This window comes from Emys orbicularis, chromosome 11 (genome assembly GCF_028017835.1).
Source record: "Emys orbicularis isolate rEmyOrb1 chromosome 11, rEmyOrb1.hap1, whole genome shotgun sequence".
In the NCBI taxonomy this organism is placed as follows: Eukaryota; Metazoa; Chordata; order Testudines; family Emydidae; genus Emys; species Emys orbicularis.
The window spans coordinates 33,010,745-33,033,784 of NC_088693.1; the positions used below are offsets into that span (position 1 = coordinate 33,010,745).

General features: G+C 41.2%; 1 protein-coding gene across 1 annotated transcript in view; it reads left to right on the forward strand.

Moving 5' to 3' along the window:
* Window positions 1-749: 749 nt before the first annotated feature.
* TANK (TRAF family member associated NFKB activator) overlaps window positions 750-23,040 on the forward strand; it is a 35,263-nt gene continuing 12,972 nt past the window's right edge. Inside the window, exons 1-4 of the mRNA XM_065413591.1 lie at window positions 750-822; window positions 11,108-11,254; window positions 14,596-14,704; window positions 15,696-15,826. Of these exons, the coding sequence (XP_065269663.1) occupies window positions 11,156-11,254; window positions 14,596-14,704; window positions 15,696-15,826 (339 nt within the window). The 5' untranslated portion in view covers window positions 750-822; window positions 11,108-11,155. The remainder of the gene's footprint in view (window positions 823-11,107; window positions 11,255-14,595; window positions 14,705-15,695; window positions 15,827-23,040) is intronic.

Sequence of the window (23,040 nt, forward strand, 5' to 3'; positions counted from 1 at the left end):
CTCCCCCGAGGTCCTAAAAGACATCTACCGGAGCTGGAGAGAGCAGTGTATGGGGCAGAGACAATTCAAGGTTATAATGAGAACTTAGCTGCAACATTGGCTCTGGAGTGATTACTGTTCACCCATAATAAACATGTATATGAAATGATTTATTGGCTTATTTTCTAATGTTATTTTCAAAAAGAGACAGTGCAGTGCAGCTTAGAGAAACAGAATTATTTGCCCAAATTAATTGTGTGGACAAGTTTAGTATCACTCTAAACCAGTATACAGGATCAAACGAAACTTTCAAATCCTTGGATGAAAGGCGCTCTCTGGAACTGCAATGTATCTCATAGATTTATCACACATATGCAACTTTACAAATGGCATGGACAGAGGAATCGCTCCATTGGGCATGAAAGTGCAGCCACTTTGGTGGGGAGAGGAGTGGAGGGGGTAACAAACAGGCAGAAAATTGGCACATAATACTGCACAAAAGTGAATGGAGGAGAGATGGCCAAAGGCACTGAAACAATCTTTCTCCTGTTCTTAAGGAAAGTGCTACTGGGGATCTTTTAACGTCCATGTTGCAATACAAAGTGTGTGTTTGCTACAGTTATTAACATTTAAGTTATGTCTCGTTTAACCATCCAGCAGCTGGTAACCTCTAACCCTGGGGGAAAGGGCAGAGCGGTGATGCTCTCCTGTACACTGTCACATGGGCCGGGGCGGATGTGGGACGCAACAGGAAGTAAATGCTGGTTCCTGGGTTAAAGAGAGTGAGGCTGGGGAAGAGCAGTCAGCTCTTGGAAGAGGTGCTGTCTGAGCCCTGAAAAGTTCGTAAGTTTAACTCACTTTTAAACCGTTGTCTTTCCCCTGCTGGGCAGAGCTGCCGGGGCCTGAGCGGCCTGAATGTCGCAGCTGAAGTTATTGCTCAGATCTTAGCGGACTAGCCACATGCCCCTCGAACCACTCAGCGAGCTGCTCCTCGGTCGGGCGCTCCTCTTCGTTTTAGTCTTGCATTTACAGGCAGCTTGCTTCTCCTTCAGCCCCACCCCCTCAGGTGTTGGGGCAACTCCTGCCCCCCTCCCTCTGTGCTCAGTAGCTCGTACACACGTAACCAGGGCAGGAGACTCGCAGGCTGCACAGGATGAGCTCCGCAGTCATCGTGCAGATCCTGCCAGAAAGACGGAAGTGAAGCGCCTGCCTGGGGAGGAGGAAAAGGGGGACGGGGACTTGGGGTGCTAGTGAGTCACGCCAGGGCCCTGTTTTGAGTTTGCAAGGGGCAGGGAGAACTAAGTGCGGGCTGCTTGGCTTGTTTGGGACAGGAGAGGGAGGAGTTGTTCTGTGGGGGCTGACAGGCGGGGGCTGCATTTAGAGGCGGCTGCAGAGGTCCCAGGGCAGGGAGGGTTTGTTCACTGCTCTGTGAGCCAGTGTGTGTCAGTCATGGGAGAAAATGATCCCCCTCTCCGGTGGCTTCCGAAGAAGGTTTTATTCTGCAGGGGCTGAGCACAGGTGGCTGGGACAGGATGAATGAATGGGAGATTTGTCAGCTCTTAAAAGAACCTACCATAAAATGAATCGACAGTAACAATCTGTGTTTATAAAACCTAAGAACAGAGGTCCTCACCCTTGTTTCACAACAAGGCAGAGTCCTGGCACTAGAGGCTTTGGGTATGATTCTGCTCTCACTAGCGGTGGTGTAAAATCAGGCATTGTTGGGTACTTTTGGAGAAAAGAGCCCAACTACAGTGACAACCCCTCAACTTTTTATGAATAATTACTTCAGTTGCTTCACCAGTTCTTAGTGGTGGTCTGGTTGTGGCAAAGTAATTTTTAAAAAATATTCCCATGGAAGAAAACTGCATAGAAAAGCAGACGAAATGCAGAGAAGTGCTTAGTGCTGGAACGGCACCAATATTCTGATGTGAACCTTTTAGCATTAAGGGGGGGTGTATATATATACACACACACTCAATTTGATACATTTGTTTTTAAACATGTAAGAAGGCTTTCGAGGAGTTGCTGACAAGGACACTTATGGTGTACATCTTCATTATCAGTATGGTGGAGTATTAAGTAATATATATATATATATATATATATATATATATATATATAAATACAGGTCTGTTGCATCTTACGCGCATTTAACATGCGCGACTTCAGCTTTGCGCGGTCGGGGGGGAGGGGAAAAACACGGTGATTCCACCAGCGTGAGATGTGAATCTGCTGTTCCTCTAAAATATTTTTGGGGGGGACTTGACAGCAACAGCATATCTTTAGGCCTGTGATAAAGTTCTCTCCTATAATAACCCTGGAGGATTGGCAAAAAAAAAAAAAAAAAAAGTTTAAATAGTGTGTCTGCCCCGGAGTGAGTGTGAGATGGGAGAAGCGAATCTGCTGTTCCCACTACAGTACTCAGTCCCCCTGTGCCTCTCCTATTGTGCGCATCTCACCGTGCTGAGTGAGATTCTACTGTGCCTGTACTGTTTAAAGAGACTACATATTTTTTGTACTGTATAACATGGCCCCTAAACGCAAGGCACCTACTTCATCTGGTGGTCAACCGAAGAAACAGCGATGTGTTCCAACACTGGAGGAAAAACTGGCTGTGTTGGACTTATTGAGAGACGGTATGTCCATCGCCAACGTGGCGCGTAAATACGGCCGCAACGAATCTAGCATCTGTGCCATCAAGATTTGAGAGACAGAAATTCGTCAAGTCATGGCATCAAGTACTCCAGTAACTGCTAAGGTGACAAGCCAAGTGCGTGGTAAGACTTTCGTGAAGACTGAAAAGGCATTAAACTTATGGCTGGAAGACATGAACCTTAAATGTGTGCCTATCAATGGCAACATGTTGCGAGAAAAGGCTCTTAGCATCTATGCGCTGTTCAAACCTCCCGCCGAAGAGGGACAGCCTTCTGATAAGAAGGAATTCAAAGCCAGCCAAGGTTGGCTTAACAGTTTTAGGAACCGCTTCAATCTCAAAAACATGCAGACTACTGGTGAAGGTGCATCTGCCAATGAGGAGGCAGCAAAAGCCTACCCTGAACAATTAAAGAAAATCATAGAGGAAAGGGGCTATCTTCCAGAGCAAGTTTATGGGTGATTTAAGAGATTTTCAAGGATCATTTTGACTATACGCGGTTTTCGCTTTACGCGCTGACCGCGGAATGTAACCCCAGCATAAGATGAGACAGACCTGTAGTGACAAACTAAGTTGTTCTGCTTCTTTACAATATGCCGAATGGTTGTCTGTGTAGTGGTACTATTAATGGAACAGCATAGCACAGCATTAAGGAACATGAGACGCCGACTGATTTCAGTTGTTGAAAGCAGCATGTGTGCAGATGGCCATAGGCTCTTGTATCTTTTGTTTCCTCTCTCGTGTATAATGTCTGGTTTTGTGCCTGTCACCATGGTATCTGAGCACCATCCAGTGTTTTGTTAAAACTATAACTTACTAGTCCTGATACATGTAGCCATTTCTTATTGTAATACATTTTGCATGATATTGTACCATCCTGTAGCAGAGCAGTGTCATCAGACCTACATAAACATGGCTGTGTATTTAAACAGGAAATACTTACTAAGGCCCAACTGGGACTCCATGTAGGTGCAGCAGTTTACTTGCAAAGATTGGGCCGTATGGATGTCACATAGACCTTAACTCCCCCCCCCCCCCCCTTCTGAATATGCATTTCAATAAATATTTAATTACATGATCACAGCTTTTGTAAGGGATGTAAAAGTGCTACTTAACACTGTTAGATGATACTGTTTGGCAAATGCAATATAACAGTAGATGTATATGGTGTATGTAGCATTTTGTATTGCTCCCTCTGTGCTGTGATTATATTGTAATTAGGGAGGGGGCACAAACTCAAAGTCTGGATACTTGTCTGACCCTCCAAAACTGTGCATGCTTGTTCTAAATCTTTGAGGGCCCTGTTCATGACTTGTTCTCCTTGTGTCATCTCCTCTGACACCTCCCGTTAACACTATCTGGGGGAAGGGTTGATAGTAAAGTTGGTCTGGGATTTTTTTTACAATTTTTTTTTTTTTTAAATGCCAATTTGTTGAAACTGACCAGTCTCCTGACTCAAGCTTTTTGAAATGTGTCAACGTTGTCAAAATGTTTTGTTTTGACATTTTCAGAATGAAAGTTTCCAGTTTTCCAGTTCAAAACAGCTTTTTATTTAGAAATCTAAGTCAATTAGACTGAAAAATGCGCTTTTTTTTTTTTTTAGGAAAATTTGAGTTTGACTTTTTGTCCAGATTCAGGATGAGAAATCTTCTCTCGAAAATATGGATGGGACATAAACTGTGTCCTGCCTAGCTCTACTTGGTAGCCTTTCCCTTCATGCTTTGAGACCAGAATGAGTCTTCAAGGGAGATTTCTCAGTCCTCCCCCAGCAGCAGGTATCTGTGTTGGTAAAGTGATGCCTCAAAAGGCCTGGATTTCTGAGGTGATGGGTTTTTTTTCTAGGGTTCATTAAGTGCTGTCTAGTCCTCTGACCTGAATGATTAGTTAAATATTAAACAGTACATAAGGAGCCTGATTTCAGCTGGTGTAAATCACTGTAGCTCTCTTGACTTCAATGGTGTTAGATTGATTTACATCAGTGGCTGATCTAGCCCCCTACCTTCAGTACTTTGTCCTGAGTGGTAGGTCTCAGTACTTAACATCTCTAGTCATTGTGTGACTGCCTCATAGAGAATCAGAGGAACTACACTGTCCAAGTGCAAGAGACTAGCCTAAAGGTATTTAGGAAACAATCTAAAGGGTCTTCATTTTTGTACAGAATGTGGGTCATCTAAAGCTAAAAACCATATCTTCCTGTACTTAGAATTGTGAACAGAAGAAATCTTGCAAACTCCACTACCAGCCAGTTGTCAATTATTTTTGTTAGTACAAGACATAACTCACAACAGTTTGCCTAACAACCTGTTGGGTGACTTGAGGGAAGTTACAAAAAGGTATAAAATCAGTTTCATTGTCCTGTGCCAGCCTTTCAGGAACATAAGAGCACGCTTTCAGTAATTCTGATTTTTAACAATGCTTTTCCTTTTTCACTTCCTATAAGTTATGCAGCTAATTTCCTGCCCATCTATAGACTATAGTGAGGAATATTCCATTTAGAGGAAGACTGCTAATCTTTGGGAAGAGGAAGAAATAGTGTACATTATACAAGATGCCTTGAGGCAGTATGCATTGCCCTTACGTTGCATTGGTGGAGGAAAATGATGCCCTCATAGCCCACAATCACACCTAGCTACTTATATTGTAATAATCTTACATCCACGTGGTGCCTTTTATTCCTAAATATCCCCAAGTACTTCAGAACCTAGTATATAGAAATAGCTTCACCTGCTACAAAAGTGCAGTCACTTCTGGGCTGAAATTCATCCAGTTCAACAGCACTCGGAAATACTCCACAATAGTGAGAGAAGAGTTACATTATTCAACTGCATGTACAGTGGGAAGTTTAGGTAGGCAGAATGTAATTACACACACAGAAATGTGGCACAGTCACTGGTTCTGTCACCCTTCATTCTTGTGAAAAATACTTTTGATTTAATGATCAGATAGTGTTGTTTCTTCGAATACTTTTACAGACACAAACTATATTTTATATCTAGAAAACAAGAATAAGAGTGAAGTCCCAGCAGGGGAGCACCCAGTGAGTCTCTCCTCTTTGGTATGCTGCATTTGATCACAAAATAACTACAGCCTCTACAGCAGAGAAGAGATCTTCTCTCCATTTAAAAGAACAGTTCAAATAAAACAAATTAGAACAGATACAAGACACATACCCAACAATTAAGGCTTCTGGTTTACAATTTAGCTGAAAGATACTCTTGAAGCAGTTTGAGGGCTTGTCTACACACACACACAAATTGTACTGTTTTAATTGTACCAGTTATACACCCACCCACCCCTGGTGTGAACACAACTATATCAGTGTAAAAGTATTTTATTCCCCATATGGGAAGGGGAAAGAGCTATACTAGTATAAGGCACCTTTATATTTGCATACCTACGTTGACAGGAGGGATTGCACTGAGAACTATTTCAGTAAAAGATCACACCCCTGAATTAAGTAATTATATCAATACAAAAATTGTGTAACATCTGACTACCATACTGGGGGAATGGTTAATTTACTGACTCAGAAGCAGTTGTGCCACCTTCTGAATCACCAACACCATTTCCTGCAGCGCCTGGGTTTTTCCTATCTTCTATGTAAGTACTGACCTACCTTGACCTAATGGTAGCTGAAGCAACCACAACCATAGGTCATATTGCAATGTGAAGAGCGAGCTATCATAAATGCTACGTAATGTGTATTTCCTTTCTCTGATACAAACACACACACTGTGTTTTGTACCTGTTAGCATATTTGTAATGAAATGTTATTTACATACATTGTTAGAGTGACTCTCAGAGCTGATAGGACACAAATATAACTGTCTTAAAAATGCTGAGCCAAGTTCTTTGGCTGGTGTAAATCACTGTGGTTCTTCTTAAGTTAAGGGAGCTATGCCAGTTTACACCAACTGAGGCCTTAGCTTATATGGCCAGAATTTTCAGAAGGGCTCAGCACCCACAATTGTGCCAGTCTTAAAGCATTCAAAACCCAGCCCGTCTTATTAAGAACAAGGAGACTGGCTGATTGCTTTTGAAAGTTTGGCCACTTTACTTAGTTGTCTAACTGGGAGCTGAGCTTTTTTTTTGAAAATCTGATCCACTTGTGTGCGCTGAGCCCTTTTGGAAAATTTGGTCCCATTAAGTACATCTCCTTGTACTTAATTCCTTTCCTGATAAGTCTACTAACATTCCCCCACAAAGGACTACAGCACTAATTAAACTGTCCACTTTGTTGCTGGTAGCTTACCAACGAATAATCACAGAATTGTGGGTATCTCCTTATCACAGTCGCATGCATGTTGCGCCCTCCCTTTTCTGCCTCCCTGTTCAAGTCTTGTATATATTCTTGTGTATATAAACACAAGAATATAGATGGCCAAAGCATATGTCTCCTTTTCAGCCTGCTAACTCGTACAGTTTTAAACTAGTATCACATTCCATTTATTTAAATATACTGTTTTCTTTCCCTGGTAGCATAGCTTTAAATATGGACCCGAAGTCATACGTCACTAAAAATTCCCATACTGACACCTTCCTCTTATCTTACTAGTTTCACATCTGTAAAGGCAGACTGTTTTCTATTCTTTTATTAGGAAGATCAGGAACTTGATTATTTTTCCCTAATAAAAGCCTTATATAAAGCATAAATTGTGTTTGAAACATTTCTAGTATGAAAGATTACCTTGTGTATTCTGCCTTATCTCCCCATGAATCGCCTTGCTTTGAAGCTTACCAGGAGCATAATTGCTTTGATGTAGCAGGGATTGTGATCTTCAATAATATTTTCGCTTCTGCGTTACTGAACTGAAGTTTCATTTAAAGTTTGCCTAAGCTCACTCTTTAACACCTAAAAAGAATGTCAGAAAAGTGCTGTAGTGGCAGAAACACTGTTAAATCGTGGTCGTGCTGAATGTGGCTGTTCTGATTATAAACTGTCTTTAGAGAGAAACAATGAACAGTGACTCAGGTGCATCTTCTGATTTCTACTTCATTTGAAGCTAAGTTTTAATTTTCATGTCATAATTCCCATAGCAATAGCTGTCATTCCAACCACCTCATTAACATGAATTTAGTGGCAGACACAACTGGCCTAACAATCGGATCCTACGGTTTTGAGGATCTCCCCTAGCCAGGGGCATCCGTGTAGAGGCCTACTGTGCTGCTCAAATGGAGTCTCACGGCAAAGATTCCACCACTGCCTCTAAAACCACCACCCCCTTATTGAGGTTCCACTGCATGGAGGGCATACCACAAAAGAAACCCCAAAAAACCACTAACACCACTTCAAGTTGCAGTTTTTGGTGGATTCCCACCAACTGTCCAGCAGTGGGAAGATGCACATCCCTGTTCCCCTTTTCCTGGCTCACCCTCTCTAGGACTATATCCAGATTCCCCCACAAGCTTCAGGAACATAAGTTTTCCTCTGATGATGTCTAAGCAAAAGATTTATAGCATTTTGTTTCATTCTGTTTGAAATAGAAGTCTGTCATAGTTGTGTCCTGGGGACTGTTGTGTTTTGGGGGACGGAGGGGTCACTGATTTCTGGCTCTAAGAATTGGAATTGGAGATATTAATTACATACAATATATAAACATAAATCCTGTAACAGAACTGGGTGCCTCCAGAGTACCCCCTTATGGCCAGAGGTCACTCTGTAGTACCCTGCCTCTGTTGTCCCCTCTTCAGGGTCCATTACATACACTTCTTTTATGGTCAAAATACTCCTCCTGGGGGTCTGGGTTAGAAGATTAACTCAAAATAAAACTCAAACTCTACCAAACATATGTTTCTGTTACTCCTCCCAGGCCTTTCCTGGTTTGGTAGGCCACTATGAAGCCCTACCTGGAGTCTTCGTCCCAATCTGCTGTTTACACCTGCTCACTCCTAGTAGTCTCTCATCCCTGAACAAACTGCAGCCTCCCACTACTGTTTGTAGGGGAGATCACTTGATTCCTCTCAGGTGTGCCTCTTTAAAGTAATCAGTTGTCTAACCCCTGGCCCTCCAGCCCTTCCTGTTACACATCCCAGCATATGGAGAAAGACGACCAATTGTCACAACAGACCTATCTTTTGCCTGCTTAGGAATTTACCATGGAAAGTAGATGGTTATTTTCAATAAAGAATGTTGATTAAAAACAGGTGCAAGAAGACCAACAGTAAAAACTAGATTAGTGCAAACAACAAAGCTTAATAATAAAGTCAGACTGTTAAGTCAGATTTAGTAAGCAAGGAAATACAAGTCTGGAAATTAATAAGCCAAAACTGCTGTGTCATATTAGACCTAAGTGGTTAACATATAATGAGGAGATGGGCTATTCCACCCATCACACCCTTTTTAAGCCCTTAAATAAAATGGGGCAAGGAACAAGTGGAGGCTACTGGAACAAGTTTCCCCATCGTGGCAGCAGCTGCTGCTCCCTTCCCTTCTCCCCACCCCACATTACCTGGGACCCCAGATCTTCTTTATCTTAATCCTGAGGGATGTCATGACCAGCTCCAGCTGAATCCCAAACACCACCTGAAATGAAACCGGATTGGATTTTAGCAGCAGCAGCAACAGCTCCAGCTTATGCCAACTAACTTCCCTTTTACCCAAAAAGACAATTAGTACAATATTTAATACCTTCTAAAAGACTGTCAAACAAGGGACTCTTTTCTTCTAACGCTCTCTCCAGCTAAAGGGAACAAGAATGTTGTTAAAATAAAAGCCTTACTTAACATTTTACACTTCAAATGCTTTAACTGTTTTTACTTTTCTGTATCTTTTAATAAATGGTTAAAAAAAGTCAATATTTTTGTCATGGTATTAAGCAGACAGATCTCTGTACACCCAACCCCAGCCCTCGTTTAACACCATTGAATGTTAACACCTCTGACCCACTTATTCCATCTAAATTAATACAGCAGGTCCTAGGTTTTTGCTAGTTTTCACTGCTTGGTATTGTTAATCTGTAGATAAAAGGTGTTCTGAAATTCATTGTAGTGTTTCTTATATTGGCATTCTTAGATATGACAGGAAAGGGATGTGTCCATTGTTTACTTGGTGACTTTTATTTATTTATTTTCTGTTCCATAATAGAAAACTTTCTGGTGTTTTGGACAGTCGAATAATCATTAAGCTCAACACTTGTGTGTTCAGATCAGAAAGCTGATGATATACAACAATCAGACTCAGTCTTGCAAACACTTAAACATGCATAACACAGTGGAACTATGCATGTGCATATATAGCTTGAACCAAAGCCAAACTGACTTCATTAAGCCTTGATTCAGGCCCACACTTCAGGCCCTAAGTGTTTGCATGGGCAGGACCATAGTACATAACACTGGGTGATTTTGATAATTTGTCCCATGTACTTGATTGTTTTAAGTGTCTGATATTGATGCATGTTGTTACGTGACATGATAAAATTACAAATTTACCTTTGTATGCAGTGATATCCCAGGATATCCCAGTGTATCCCAGGATATTAGAGGGATAAGGTGAGTGGGGTAATAACTTTTATTGCACCAACTTCTGTGGATGAGAGAGACAAGCTTTCAAGCTACACAGAGCTTTTCTTCAGGTCTGGGAAAGGTACTATGAGTGTCACAGTTTAATAATACAAGGTGGAACAGATTGATTAGCATAAGTAGTCGGACCACTCTCCACCTTGAATATGTGCTGTTAACACCTGTGCAGTGATGGGACAAAATGGGGAAAGGGGGGGGTTAGTTGGTTACAGATTAGTCTAATAAACCATAAATCCAGTGTCTTTGTTAGTACCTAGCAGAGTTAGGAATTTAAGTTCCCAGGCTTGTCTTTTGAACGTGTTGTGCAGGTTTCGTTTGGGAATGAGGATTGATAGGTCAGATACAGAGTGATGGCTTTGTGAAAAGTGTTCACCCACAAGTGATGTCTTTTTTTTTTCCACTTTTCCGTGTGAGTTCATTTGAGAGCGTAGTGATTGTCGCACAGGAAAACGATAAAAGACACAAACACTCCATCACCTGTGGGTGAACACATTTCACAAAGAAGTCAGATATAAAGTGATCTATCAGTCCTCATCCTCAAACCTGCACAACACTTTCAAAAGATGAGCCTGGGAGTTTAAATTCATAACTCTGCTAGGCACTAAAAATTGTGGACTGAACAGAGACACTGGATTTATGGTTTATTACACTAATCTGTAATTAGTGTAATCACTGGAGAGGTTGTATCACTACAGAGGTGTTAACGGGACACTCCACCTTGCATGGTCCCTTTTTGGAATATGTGCTAACTACCTATGTTAAACAATCTGTTCCACCTTGTCTTTAGCTGTGACAGTACCTTTTCTAGGTCTGAAAAACAGCTCTGTGTAGCTCGACAGCTTGTCTCCTTCACCAACAGAAGTTGATCCAATAAAAGATATTACCCTCACCCACCTTGTCTCTCAAATTTACCTTTGTTAATTAACTATCCTTTTCTTTCTGATCACTTTTCAGGTCTGTTAATTTGTCCATCTTTTCAGTGATGAGACAGCGCTGGGAAGTATGGATAAAAATATTGGAGAGCAGCTTAATAAAGCTTATGAAGCCTTTCGACAGGCATGCATGGATAGAGACCATGCTGTGAAAGAACTGCAGCAAAAAGTATGTGTTGGTGTTTGTTTTTTAAAGCTATCCCTTCTGTTGAGAATCATAGTAAATGTGAAGACTTCAGTTTTGCTTTACTTCAGCAACTGAAGTTTCAGTGCATCTTGTTAAAGATAGAAATTGCAATTAAAAAAACAAACTACTCAATCAAAGAATAGCACATTATGGTGTGTGGGGGGGGCACTCCCAATATGCATGTGTATCATCTGGCAGTCTTTAATCTTTTATTCATTTGTAATTTTGAAGGGGTTTTAGGTGGGGGGAAAGGTGTTGTCTATGGAGGATAATCAGGGAGCTCTTTTAAAATGTAAATGTATCTTTGCTGTCTACGAAGTATCCATCTTTCATGGAAAATATTAAATCTAATTATCTTTTTCTTATTTTACAGCAAATTGATAGGGAAATCTGAAGCTCTTTCAGACAGTTATTTATATTGTTACTTACCTGACCCAAAGATGTGCCTTATAAGTTATTAATAATTAGTTATATTGGGGTCTTTGGGCACTGTGCTAGATGCTGTACAAGCACATCGAAAGATACAGTTTCTGTCATAAATATTTTTAATTAACTTACCTAAATTACAAGCTGTTTCAATATTAACACTTTTTAAAATACAGGAGTCAAACGGTATACTTATATGCTTTTATCCAACAATGAGCAGTGAAGAGGGCGGTTCAAGGAAGATTCTGAACAATTTGGAGCACTTTGGGTTTTTCAGGTTTTTGGGCTGATGCGAACAAGCATTTATAAGGATAGATTGCGACCATCATGTTGGACACAACAATATTTCCATGAGTTGTCTGGAGCTACTAGTCGCACATACAGTCCAATACTCTGCAAAAACAGCAGTTTGTGGTTTTGTGATACTGCCTAGCACACCGTGGTCTCTAGAGCATTTCAAATCCTGCTCTTCAATGGAGTCTCTCATTCTTCATCAGTTCACACACAGTTCAGTGGAGGTGGCTATGGTGGGGTCTGTCTGGAGGAACATGGGTCCTAAACTATCTTACAGTTCAGAGAGAGGAAGTAATGGAGTTGGGGGTAAGGAAATGTCTGCCAGAAAGCACACTTTATTCTGAAATCCAGTAACCCTGCCTCCCCAAAAAAAGACCCACTGCAGAATAGCCTGGTGCTCAGGGCACTTATTTGGATGTGGGAGACCTCAGTTCAAATGCACTCTCTCCCTGAGTCAAAGACCAGACGCTTGACCCTGGGTCACCCATATCCTAGCTGAGTGCCTTACCCGCAAGCTATTTGCTGTTCTGGCTTGGGGCTCTCGCTCTCTCAACACCACTGAGATGTTCCTAAACTCTAACTCTGTGTTCTTTGAAATTAATTGCTAAATTATAAACTTAATTTTGTCCTCTTTGGATACATGTGCTGCACTCAAAACAAGAAAATAAATACATGCTTATGGAACAGCCTTTCTAAAGTTCAGTGGAAAATTAGAACATAAGGAACAAATGGGTGAGAATGTGTGTATTCTACAGTGACGGAAACAAATTTCTATGGGATTTTGTTGTGCATTTTTTTTTGTTCGTTTGTTTAGAGACAAGCAATACACAGATCTTCCATAAAGTGTTCATAATAGCTTGTCTTTGCCCTAGTCAACCTTCAGCAATCAGATTCTCAGAAAAGAACCATTAAAGGTAAAAGTATTTCCTAAGGGAAGTCAACCTATAGAAACTGCAGGTTTTTACCAAACATGAGATTTTTTTTGGATGACCTACATATGTTGCTTGCTCTAATGTTTCCTTCCTTTTCCTCTGTTCACTCCATGGCCTTAGCACTTTGTTGGCTTGTCCAGCATTCTGTTGTTAACAGTTTACTAAAGTTACTGGTAGGCCACTTGTTTTGCCAGTCTCTAGAGTTGGGAGCCATGTCAAACACACAGAAGCCAGAGTCATCTTGGCCAGATGGTGTTTGATACAGATGGATAGTTGGTTGTCATGCAGATCTTCTAGTTGGTAACTTGTTGCTGCCATCTGACTCAAAGAATAATTTGTGCACACTGGCTGTCAAAAGCATCTTCTCTTCTGTCTGTTTTAGCTGTCATGTCTGTGCTCTGTACAGAAGTGTTGACAAGACATTGCTGTTGTACATTTTCAATTTGGTTTTCAGTGATTTTTCTGCTTTCTGAGGTCTTTTATAGCTGCTGGAGTGTACTGCTCTATGATCACTTTTTTTTTTTTTTTAAATGCTCTCGAAGTGCAACAATTACTCAGCCTTTCAGAGTAACCTTTAGTCAGATTGTAGGTTTATTCTTGCATGTTGTACGGACAAGTGCATCTTTTCAATAAAAAGTCTTTTTAACTTAGTGAGGCTTACAATACAGATACAATAACAGTGAAGTAACTCATTTAAACACACTAATCTTGCCCCCACTCTTTCTGTGCAGTAATGTGTATTGTAATTTCAGAAAAAATTCAAATAATCCTCCTAAAACTTTCTTGTTAGAATTTTGTTTTCTCCCATAACTTCAGCACTATTAGTGTTGTACCATCAGGAATGGGCTAGTGGAAACATGTGTATATTATTTTTTTTAATCCTGTTATTCAGCTACCTGAATGGTCCCTGATTGTTGTTCAGTTAACTGGCTGACTAATATTCATCTACCCTAGAGTAGCTCAGTGCTCTTCTAGGTTCTAACAGGGCAGGTCAAGCTAGGGGAGGAGATTAGGCAAAGTTAGACGAAGAGTAACACTGATCAGCTATTCTTTTCTTTGCTAGTTGGGCTTTCTCCCCATCCTCTTCCAGGAGTCTTGGAAGGCAAAGGTAGCAAAGACATGCAGTGTGATGTATTAAATATAGACATGTATATTTATTCCTATTTTTTAGTTAAACAGCAAACAGGTATGGGGAGTGGAACTATAATATTGTTTCAAATTAAATTTGAAAAAACTAATATCTTTACTTAGACATTTAGATTTATTTCCTGAAAAGTTAAATTGATAGTGACCTTATATAGATATAACTGGGGTAACTAACCGACTCTGTGAAAGAATAAATAAATATCCAAATCCTAACTTTAAAACATAAATAATTTAATTTGTGGTTACGACTGAAAATTGCCTCTTGTATAAACGTTATCCTGACATTTACTACCATCACTGTTAACCAAGACTTACAGCAATCTTGTTTTATCTCGTAGTTTACCTTTTTCCAGTCAGTACAGACTTAAAATTAGACCTGTCACAGGTGACAACTGTCAAGTTTCTGTGCACAAATTGTAGCCGCAGGCATCCCAAAAAGAGAGCTGATAAACTGTATCTGCTAAAACTGAAGCCCTTAATCAAAACAAAATAAGACTAATGCTAATTAAATTATTGTATTTTCAGACAGAAAGCTATACGCAGCAAATATGTGAACAGCAGGAACAGATAGAGTTTCAAAAAAGTATGATTACAAAACTTAAATCACAGTTGGCTCCTGTGAATGCTAACAGAGGTACGTACTCTAATTTGTGTGCTTTATATGTCTTTCCTTTTATCATGTATTCTTATACTGCAGAATAGTTTAGTTTTGACTTCTTTATTGCTTCAGATTCTACAATGTGTATCCACAAAAGGACTCTGAGGTAATGCTATACTTAACAGCAGTAAGACTATTTCTTTGAACAGAAAGATTTTAACATACTTTTGCATTTTTCAAATTTTGTTTATAAAATGAAAAATCTTGGAAACCTTTTTGTTTCTTCTTCGAGAAGAAACAGTGAGGATTTTTTAAAAAAATATACAGCTTGCTCACATTGAAGTCAATGGACTTCGGGTGAGTAGAGTTGTTAATTGTAGTAACAAATTATCTGCGAACAGGATATGATTTATTTTTATGAATATTGATCACAATTCTTTGACTAATTTGTGTGAACAAGTTTTAGCCTATAGTTTGGTCGAGAACTGGGTAAATAGGTGTGACTTTCTATGTTGTGTGAGTGGTCAGCTAAGTTACATGGCACTCTTTTGTTAACTTATTGGGTTACTTAAGCTTTAGAAACAGGAGTTTCTCTTTCTGTTCAAATTGTCAGTGAACATTCTTCATTAACTGAATCAATTCTACACAGGATAGAAATGAACTTTTCAAAATGGCCATTAAAACTCTTTAAATATTCACAAGAGTGCTTTTACTGATTTATTCATACTAGTCTAACGCTTTTCCTTTTCACAAATGCCAGCAAAGCTGATGGCTTTATTTTCAACAATGTGTTTATTGCTGGATTTGCCCATCTGTCTGAGTATTAGAGGGCAGAATTGGGCCTCTGTTGGATTAATACTAGGTCCAATAAAGGAAACTAAAATAAACTTAATGTGTATTTACAGTGATACTTGGCCCAGTGAAATTACCAAATTCATACGATGCATTTTTTAAATTTTTTTTTAAATCTTAACGTGGCTGGGGGGGGACATGCAGTGATGCTCAGAGAGCTGTTTTTATTTTACAGGTAGTGCACATGGCCATGTTCTGGTGCCTGAAGATAGTGAAACATGGAGAAATGACACCTCCCCTAATCTAACTTTTGATCAGCTCCATGAAAAACTGAAACTAGCAATGCAAAGAGAGAAACTTTTAAAGGTACAGTAGCCTGATTGTCTTTAACATGATTATTATATTTATGCTTTTAGATTCTAAATGGAGAAATGAACTTTCAGAGATGCCCTGAACTGTTCCCTTTCCAGGGTCTTATGGGCTTGATCCTCAGCTGATGTCAATTAGCATAGCTGCACCAAAATTGGTCGAGCTGTGCTGATTTCCACCAGTTGAGGATAAAGCTCTCTCTTCCCAGCTCTGTTGCTGTTTGGCAGCGTGGATCATGGGAATAATGTTGACTCAGAAAAAGAAGGGGGGAGGCCCTGTCTGCTCACTTATTTCTTCACCTCACATATGTGACAGTCAAGAAGGAGCTCCCCTTTTCTGTAATGAGAATCTGTCACAATGCAGTTGTCGGGGTGGGGATGGGGACTTGGCAAGTCTGCGCTGCGGCAAGTGATTGGGGTGAGAAGTGACTTGCTGCCTAAACTGGCTGGATATATTCCTTTCCCCCTATCCGCAGCTGGCTGAAGCCACGCCAGGGTTTTCATCATAGACCTACTGAGGTTGGCAGGGATGAGACTAGAGCAGCAGTGGTCAGGAGGGAGGAAGTGATTTACATGAGGCTCCCACACGCAGAGCAGACCTTGTGCACCAAGCTGATCCTTTCCCTGAACTGCTCGGTCTGCTGCGTCTTCTGGGGCTTGCACATCCCATAAGGCTGAATTGTCAGTCTGAGCATGACCCCACAGTGTTGTCTTAATAAACCTTGTGAAACCAAAAGCTCAGACTAAAAAAGTTAATTTGGGGATTTGTTTGCTAAATCTGAGCTATGGACAAAGTGATCCTGCATTTCGGTGAACTAAGCACATTTTAATCAGAGGTGTTAATTTGAAAATCATTTTATCAGATTAGTGACAGTTGCTAATTATCTTGTAGGAATCTAATTTGAGACTTTTTTTTTTTTTTTAAAATAAGCATTTTCAGTTTATTGTTACTAAGGCCATTTTAGAATGAAAGGATGATACAAGAATCTCATCCTCATATAGTCTCCGCTTCTGGGTTAGCACTTGTAACCCCACAATATAATTTCCATGGTAGTTTTTTGTATTTAATTAGAAAATGAGAGTAGAATTTTGTTGAAGAGTTAACTCCTTGTCAAAACATCTTTGCAGGTCTTTCCATTTCTCTGTATTGAATTTCATTATTAATTATTATTATTATTATTATTATGTGTATTCCAGTAGAGCCTAGAGATCCAGCCATGATTGGGGGTCTCATTGTAATCTGTATTGTACAAACAAATATTAAGAGACAGCCCCTACCTTGAGGAGCTTACAATCTATCTAAATAAGACAGAAAAGGAGTGTGAGAAAGGAAGCTGAATTATCCCAATCTTACAGATAAAGACCTGAGACACCGAGATTATGATGTGCTTACATTGTCATGGGAAGTCTATGGCAGAGCTGGGAAATGAACTTTGATCTTCTGAGTTCTAGTCCAGTGTCTTAACCACAAGACTGTCTTTTCGAGGCACAAACTACCTATCGGTACCTGCTTCTAGACTATTCAGGTATCTCTCTGATTTACAAAATGATGTGCATGAGTAAGAGATGTATCAGTTGTAAATTTAATCACTTACTTAATATGGATCTTTGGTATATATTGAACAAAATTGATCCTCCTAGTATTTCATTTGCCACCCTGTCCAATCTAAATAGCTTTCTCTTGTAAACGCTGTCTTCAGTAGAAGAGTCGGTTCTTTATCAACCCAAATATGGTAGTTCGCTTACTATTTGGCGGGGGAGGGGGGGGGAAATGCTCTATCAAATTTTTTTTCCTAAACCAGGTAAACTATATCCACAGCCATTGTCCTCCACCACATGAACTCCTTTCTGCTACATCCCTAGCAAAACTGTCTCATTCACTAGCTGTATAAATTCAGTACGTGTAAATCCATGGTGGTGGGATTTAAATTAAAATAGTTTGTGTCCCCTCATTCTGTCTCTGGTTAGTGTTTAGATTTACAGTGGTTCTGAAATTGTGGGTCAGGACCCCAAAGTGGGTCACAATCCTGTTTTAATGGGGTCGCCAGGGCTGGCTTAGGGCTGGTCCACACTAACCCCCCAGTTCGAACTAAGATACTCAACTTCAGCTACGTGAATAACGTAGCTGAAGTCGAAGTACCTTAGTTCGAACTACAAAGTACTTACCGCGGGTCCACACGCGGTAGGCAGGCTCCCCCGTCGACTCCGCGTACTCCTCTCGTGGCGCAGGAGTACCGGCGTCGACGGCGAGCACTTCCGGGATCGATTTATCACGTCTAGACAAGACGCGATAAATCAATCCCAGAAGATCGATTGCTTACCGCCGAACCCGGAGGTAAGTATAGACGTACCCTTAGACTTGCTTGGGCCCAGGGCCAAAGCCCAAACCCAAAAGCTTCAGCCCTGGGCGGTAGGGCTCAGGTTACAGGCCCCCTGCCTGGGGCTGAGCTCTTGGGCTTTGGCCCCCCGGCCTGGGGGGGTGAGGCTTGGCTTTGCCACCCCCTTTTCCCCGGGGTGACGGGGCGTAGGCAGGCTCAGGCTTTAGTCCCCCTCCTGCGGTCCTGTCATAATTTTTGTTGTCAGAAGAGGGTTGCGGTGCAATGAAGTTTGAGAACCTCTGGTTTAGAACATTCCCCAATTGTATAATTGCCTGTATCCCTTTCAGGAGTCTGATTTGTCTCACGTAGCTCCAAGTTAGCTTTTAAATGAGGTGTATTTGCTTATACAATCAGACATACAAATACAAAAGTGTCACACCACACTGTTGAAAAATTGCTTACTTTCTCACTTTTACCATATAGACTCATAGACTTCAAGGTCAGAAGGGACCATTATGATTGTCTAGTCTGACCTTCTGCACAACGCAGGACACAGAATCTCACCCACCCACTCCTGTAACAAACCCCTAACCTATGTCTGAGCTATTGAAGTCCTCAAATCATGGCTTAAAAACTTCAAGGTGCAGAGAATCCTCCAGCAAGTGACCCGTGCCCCACGTTGCAGAGGAAGGCGAAAACCCCATAGGGCCTCTGCCAATCTGCCCTGGAGGAAAATTCCTTCCCGACCCCAAATATGGTGATCAGCTAAACCGTGGGCAAGACTCACCAGCCAGACACCCAGGAAAGAATTCTCTGTAGTAACTCAGATCCCACCCCATCTAACATCCCATCACAGACCATTTGGCATATTTATCGCTAATAGTCAAATATCAATTAATTGCCAAAATTAGGCTATCCCATCATACCATCCCCTCCATAAACTTATCAAGCTTAGTCTTGAAGCCAGATCTGTCTTATAATTATATATATTATATAATTTATATCATTATAAAATAAATCAATTGGCATATAAATATTGTACTTACATTTCAGTATATAGCATTTAGAGTAGTATAAACAAGTCATTATCTGTATGAAATTTTAATTTGTACTGACTTAGCTAGTGCTTTTTATGTAGCCTGTTGTAAGACTAGTCCAATATCTGAATGAGTTAATGTACCCCCTGGAAGACCTCTGTGTACCCCTACGGGTACATGTACCCCTGGTTGAGAACCACTGCTCTATTTCATCTGCATTCTGTTGACATTGTAACCCAAACACATTTCCCAGATTGGCGCTCTTACACATTGATCAAGAGGGGTGACAAAATAATTCCTATACAGCCATACCTGAGAGTGCCCTTGGGACATATGAGCGTTGCTCAACATATCCCTCTAGATCCTCTTGCAGAGGAAAAACCATAGCCTCTCAAGAGAAACTTTGTCTTCTCTGCAGGTGTCTGAGCTATACCTCGTAGTCAGCCTTCTACCATTAAGTACTTGTATTTTTAGTTGCTAGGTCTAAAAGAACTATCACGGATATGATCTTCATACATCCCAACAGGGGATTGACCAAAGAGACTAGTGCAGTCTCTGTACCATATCCAGGCTCAAACCAGAATGAAATCATGGAAATCTGTGGACTCCTTTATATCCAGAACTGTCTCACCACAGCCTTCTCAACAATCTTCCCTCAGAAAAGGAGATTAGAGAGGGTGATAACTGGCATAATTGTGAGGACCCGAGACAGTAAAGAATGACCAAAGGGACTAAGAGAGAGTTATTTGTCAATGCTTCCCTTTAGGAGACCAAGGGATCAACATGCCATTCTGTTCCAGGAATGGTCTTGAATACTTCCCAACTAGGAAGGACGTAGGTCCAGTTTTCATGTCACAGCCCAAACATCCCCACCATAGCCATGACCTTTGCAGGCAAAACTACATGAAACCCAAGCAAAGAAGACCTTGCATTTCTCTCCCCTAAACACAGCTCTCCCCACAAAGGCAAACAGTGCCATGTGAATCAGTGTAAATTTATCTGTGAAGCATGAATACTTGACTCCACACCCAAGACAAAACGCCCATATTTACCATGCTGTTCACACTCCTCCCAGAAATATTCCAGGACTTTAGATGCTATAGCAGAGGGAAAGAAATGCTTCTACATCTCAGGCACAGCCAGGGCATCAGATCTCAAAAATGATTTATGCTGCAATAAGTTACTTAGTGGTCTAGGTTCTGAGCTGTTCAGAGCATAAGCAGAGTGGTGAGGATTGTGCTATAAGTCACCTTCCTGTGCCCCTGATCCTGGGGCTGAAATGCCCCCCCGTATAACTTAAAGCAGTCTGAGAGGCTACTCTAAGAAATGCTAGCTGGGGCAGTCCTCTGGAGTGCTGTGTGTTCCAGCCCCTCCCACCCCAGTATGCCTCCTCCATACCACCTACCTCTGAGATGAGGGAGCAGGTAATGGAAAGCTGATACACTGGATTTATACCAGCTGCGGACCCTCCTGCACCTGCCTGTCTGAAACAGCTTTAAGCTTTCTTTGTGCACCACTGGAGCGATTGAAAAGCAGAATTAGCCAGGTGACCTCTGAAGCTGAATGGGACACTTATTGGTAAACTTATCAATAGTCAGACAAAAGATGGTTAATGTTCCATAAGGCCATTGGTGGAAGTTTGTCAGCTGAACAGCATTCTTCCTTAGAGCCATCTGAAATTTTACCTGTTCCATTAGCTTCCTAGGACAGACCATTAAAATAGGTTGCCACACCCTGACAGGAAAGATATGTCATAATGGAGAGCTCCATGACACAGGAGTAATTTCTATCCCTGCTGCCAATCCCAGTACATAAGATTCAGAACATGGCCAGATATGTTAATTGAGCCAGATACCACTAGACAGTCTCATAGCTGTCATGGGATCATGAGATATAAAATATATCATGAGTTCATAAACTAATCTAGGAGAGTTATCATATTGATGTTGAAGCCACTCAGACCCAATCAGTCTTGGTGACTCTGGTTCTTTAAAGGTTGAATTGTCACTGTTAGTGTCTGTAAGATATGGGAAAGGCAATATAATGATGTCATGACAGCGCAAAGTGATACTGATGAAAGTCAGCATGTGATGAAATAGCTTCTTCACAACAACATGATGCTCGTTTTAGTACACAGACAGGCTGTTGTGCTGGTATGTAGTGACTCTCCCACTGAATTTCTCTTCTCTCTGCCTTCTTTGTGCCCCATTGCCTTTGTTCCCCTACCAGAGGAAGAGCATAGCGACTCCCACACTGCTTCTGGTGTTTGCCTTGTGTTTCAGGGGGCACTCCTGTAATCTGTGCTCCTCTTGCTTTGTCTGACTTTTGGCCAGAGCAAAAAGAGCACAATCCTATTTAGACTCTGCAAGAGCTGTGTGCAGGGACTGAAGGAGCCATGAGCTAAGTGTTGTTGCACATTTGCCTGTTTCTAATGTATGTACTTGATACATTTCATGCTTAACCCTGCTTTGCAATTGTTAGATTTTTATTCTTAACGTTACTGTGTAATGTTTTTCAGACCTCCTTATGCTTTATAACCTTTACTCTTACAGCCCTTTCCTCACTCTTTAAGTACTTCAACCTTATCCAACTCCTGGCTCCACCATAACTTCCTTCAACTTCAGCACATTCAAAACTGGTAAGAATACCTTAATCCAAAAACACCACCACCTCCATCTTGCATTCACCCAAATGGTCAGGAACCTGTGTATTAAACTTCAGCAAAGTTCTTACTTGCTTCCCAACTCAGTAAATGTTTATCCCCTCCTAACCTGATCCACATAAAATATTACCTTGACTACAGAAACTTTTTATGCCTTCTTCTCATCTCACTTTTGTGATTTCCTTTGCTTTCCCTAAGTCCCTCAGTCAAATTTACATGTCATATTTTGAAAAAATCTCAGACCCCTCTGGAAGTTGGGAACACATGACCTTTAGCCTAAAATCTTCAGACTTCCTATCCATTTCAGAACTGAGTACAACAACCTCTTCCTGCCTAGTCTTCGCGTCCCATCAAGACTAACACTTCTCTTGCTGCATCTTTTCTCTTCATCCCATTCCTTGGACTCTAGACTTCTTTCTACTCCATGTAATGGGGTGTATAGATCCTAACCTGGACAAGGACAGAAAGGGGTTAATGGCCTGTCCTGGAAACAGGTACTGAAATCTGTCCCACAGTACCTGCCAGAAGCATCAAACCTGAAAGTAGGGTCCTCCAGCTATAGGAAGTAATCAGGAAGGTAATAGCATATATAGGTGTAGGGGGATGGCTTTAGAAATGGGTTGTCCTGCCAATTGAGAGCATCAGGGGAACTGGGTTTGCTAGGACTTCAGCCAGTCAGTGAGATATGGGGTTTCCCTGTGGTGAAGAGAACCCATTTTAAAGACTATTTTGACCACTCAGTGAGTGGAGGAAGCTGACTGTTACTCCTTAAGAAAAGGGAAGGCCTACTATGGACTAGGTAATTTGGGGGGCGGGGTGAGCTGACCTGGAGCACTGGCTTAAATTGTGAAATTTAAATATAGAAACGTCTTCTCTAAACTTCATCCCAGAATGCATCTATATTTTGACTCTTACAGCAGCCTCTTTGGGGCTCTGCTAATGGGTTATCTGAATACACTCCCCTCCTTGAATCACCACACCTGGGGCTGGATCCTTCTCCATCTGCCCCCATCCCATGTACACATTATACTTCTAGTACATTGTATTTGCATGTACAGGCTTCATAAAACATTTGGGGGGGGGGGGGTTGAACAGGATATACCTTGGGCCTAATTCTCTATTCGGTTACTTAAGTTTTATCCTGTTGGAGCCGGGTACCTGACTTAACATGGCTCATCCCTTGAGCATTCTTTAT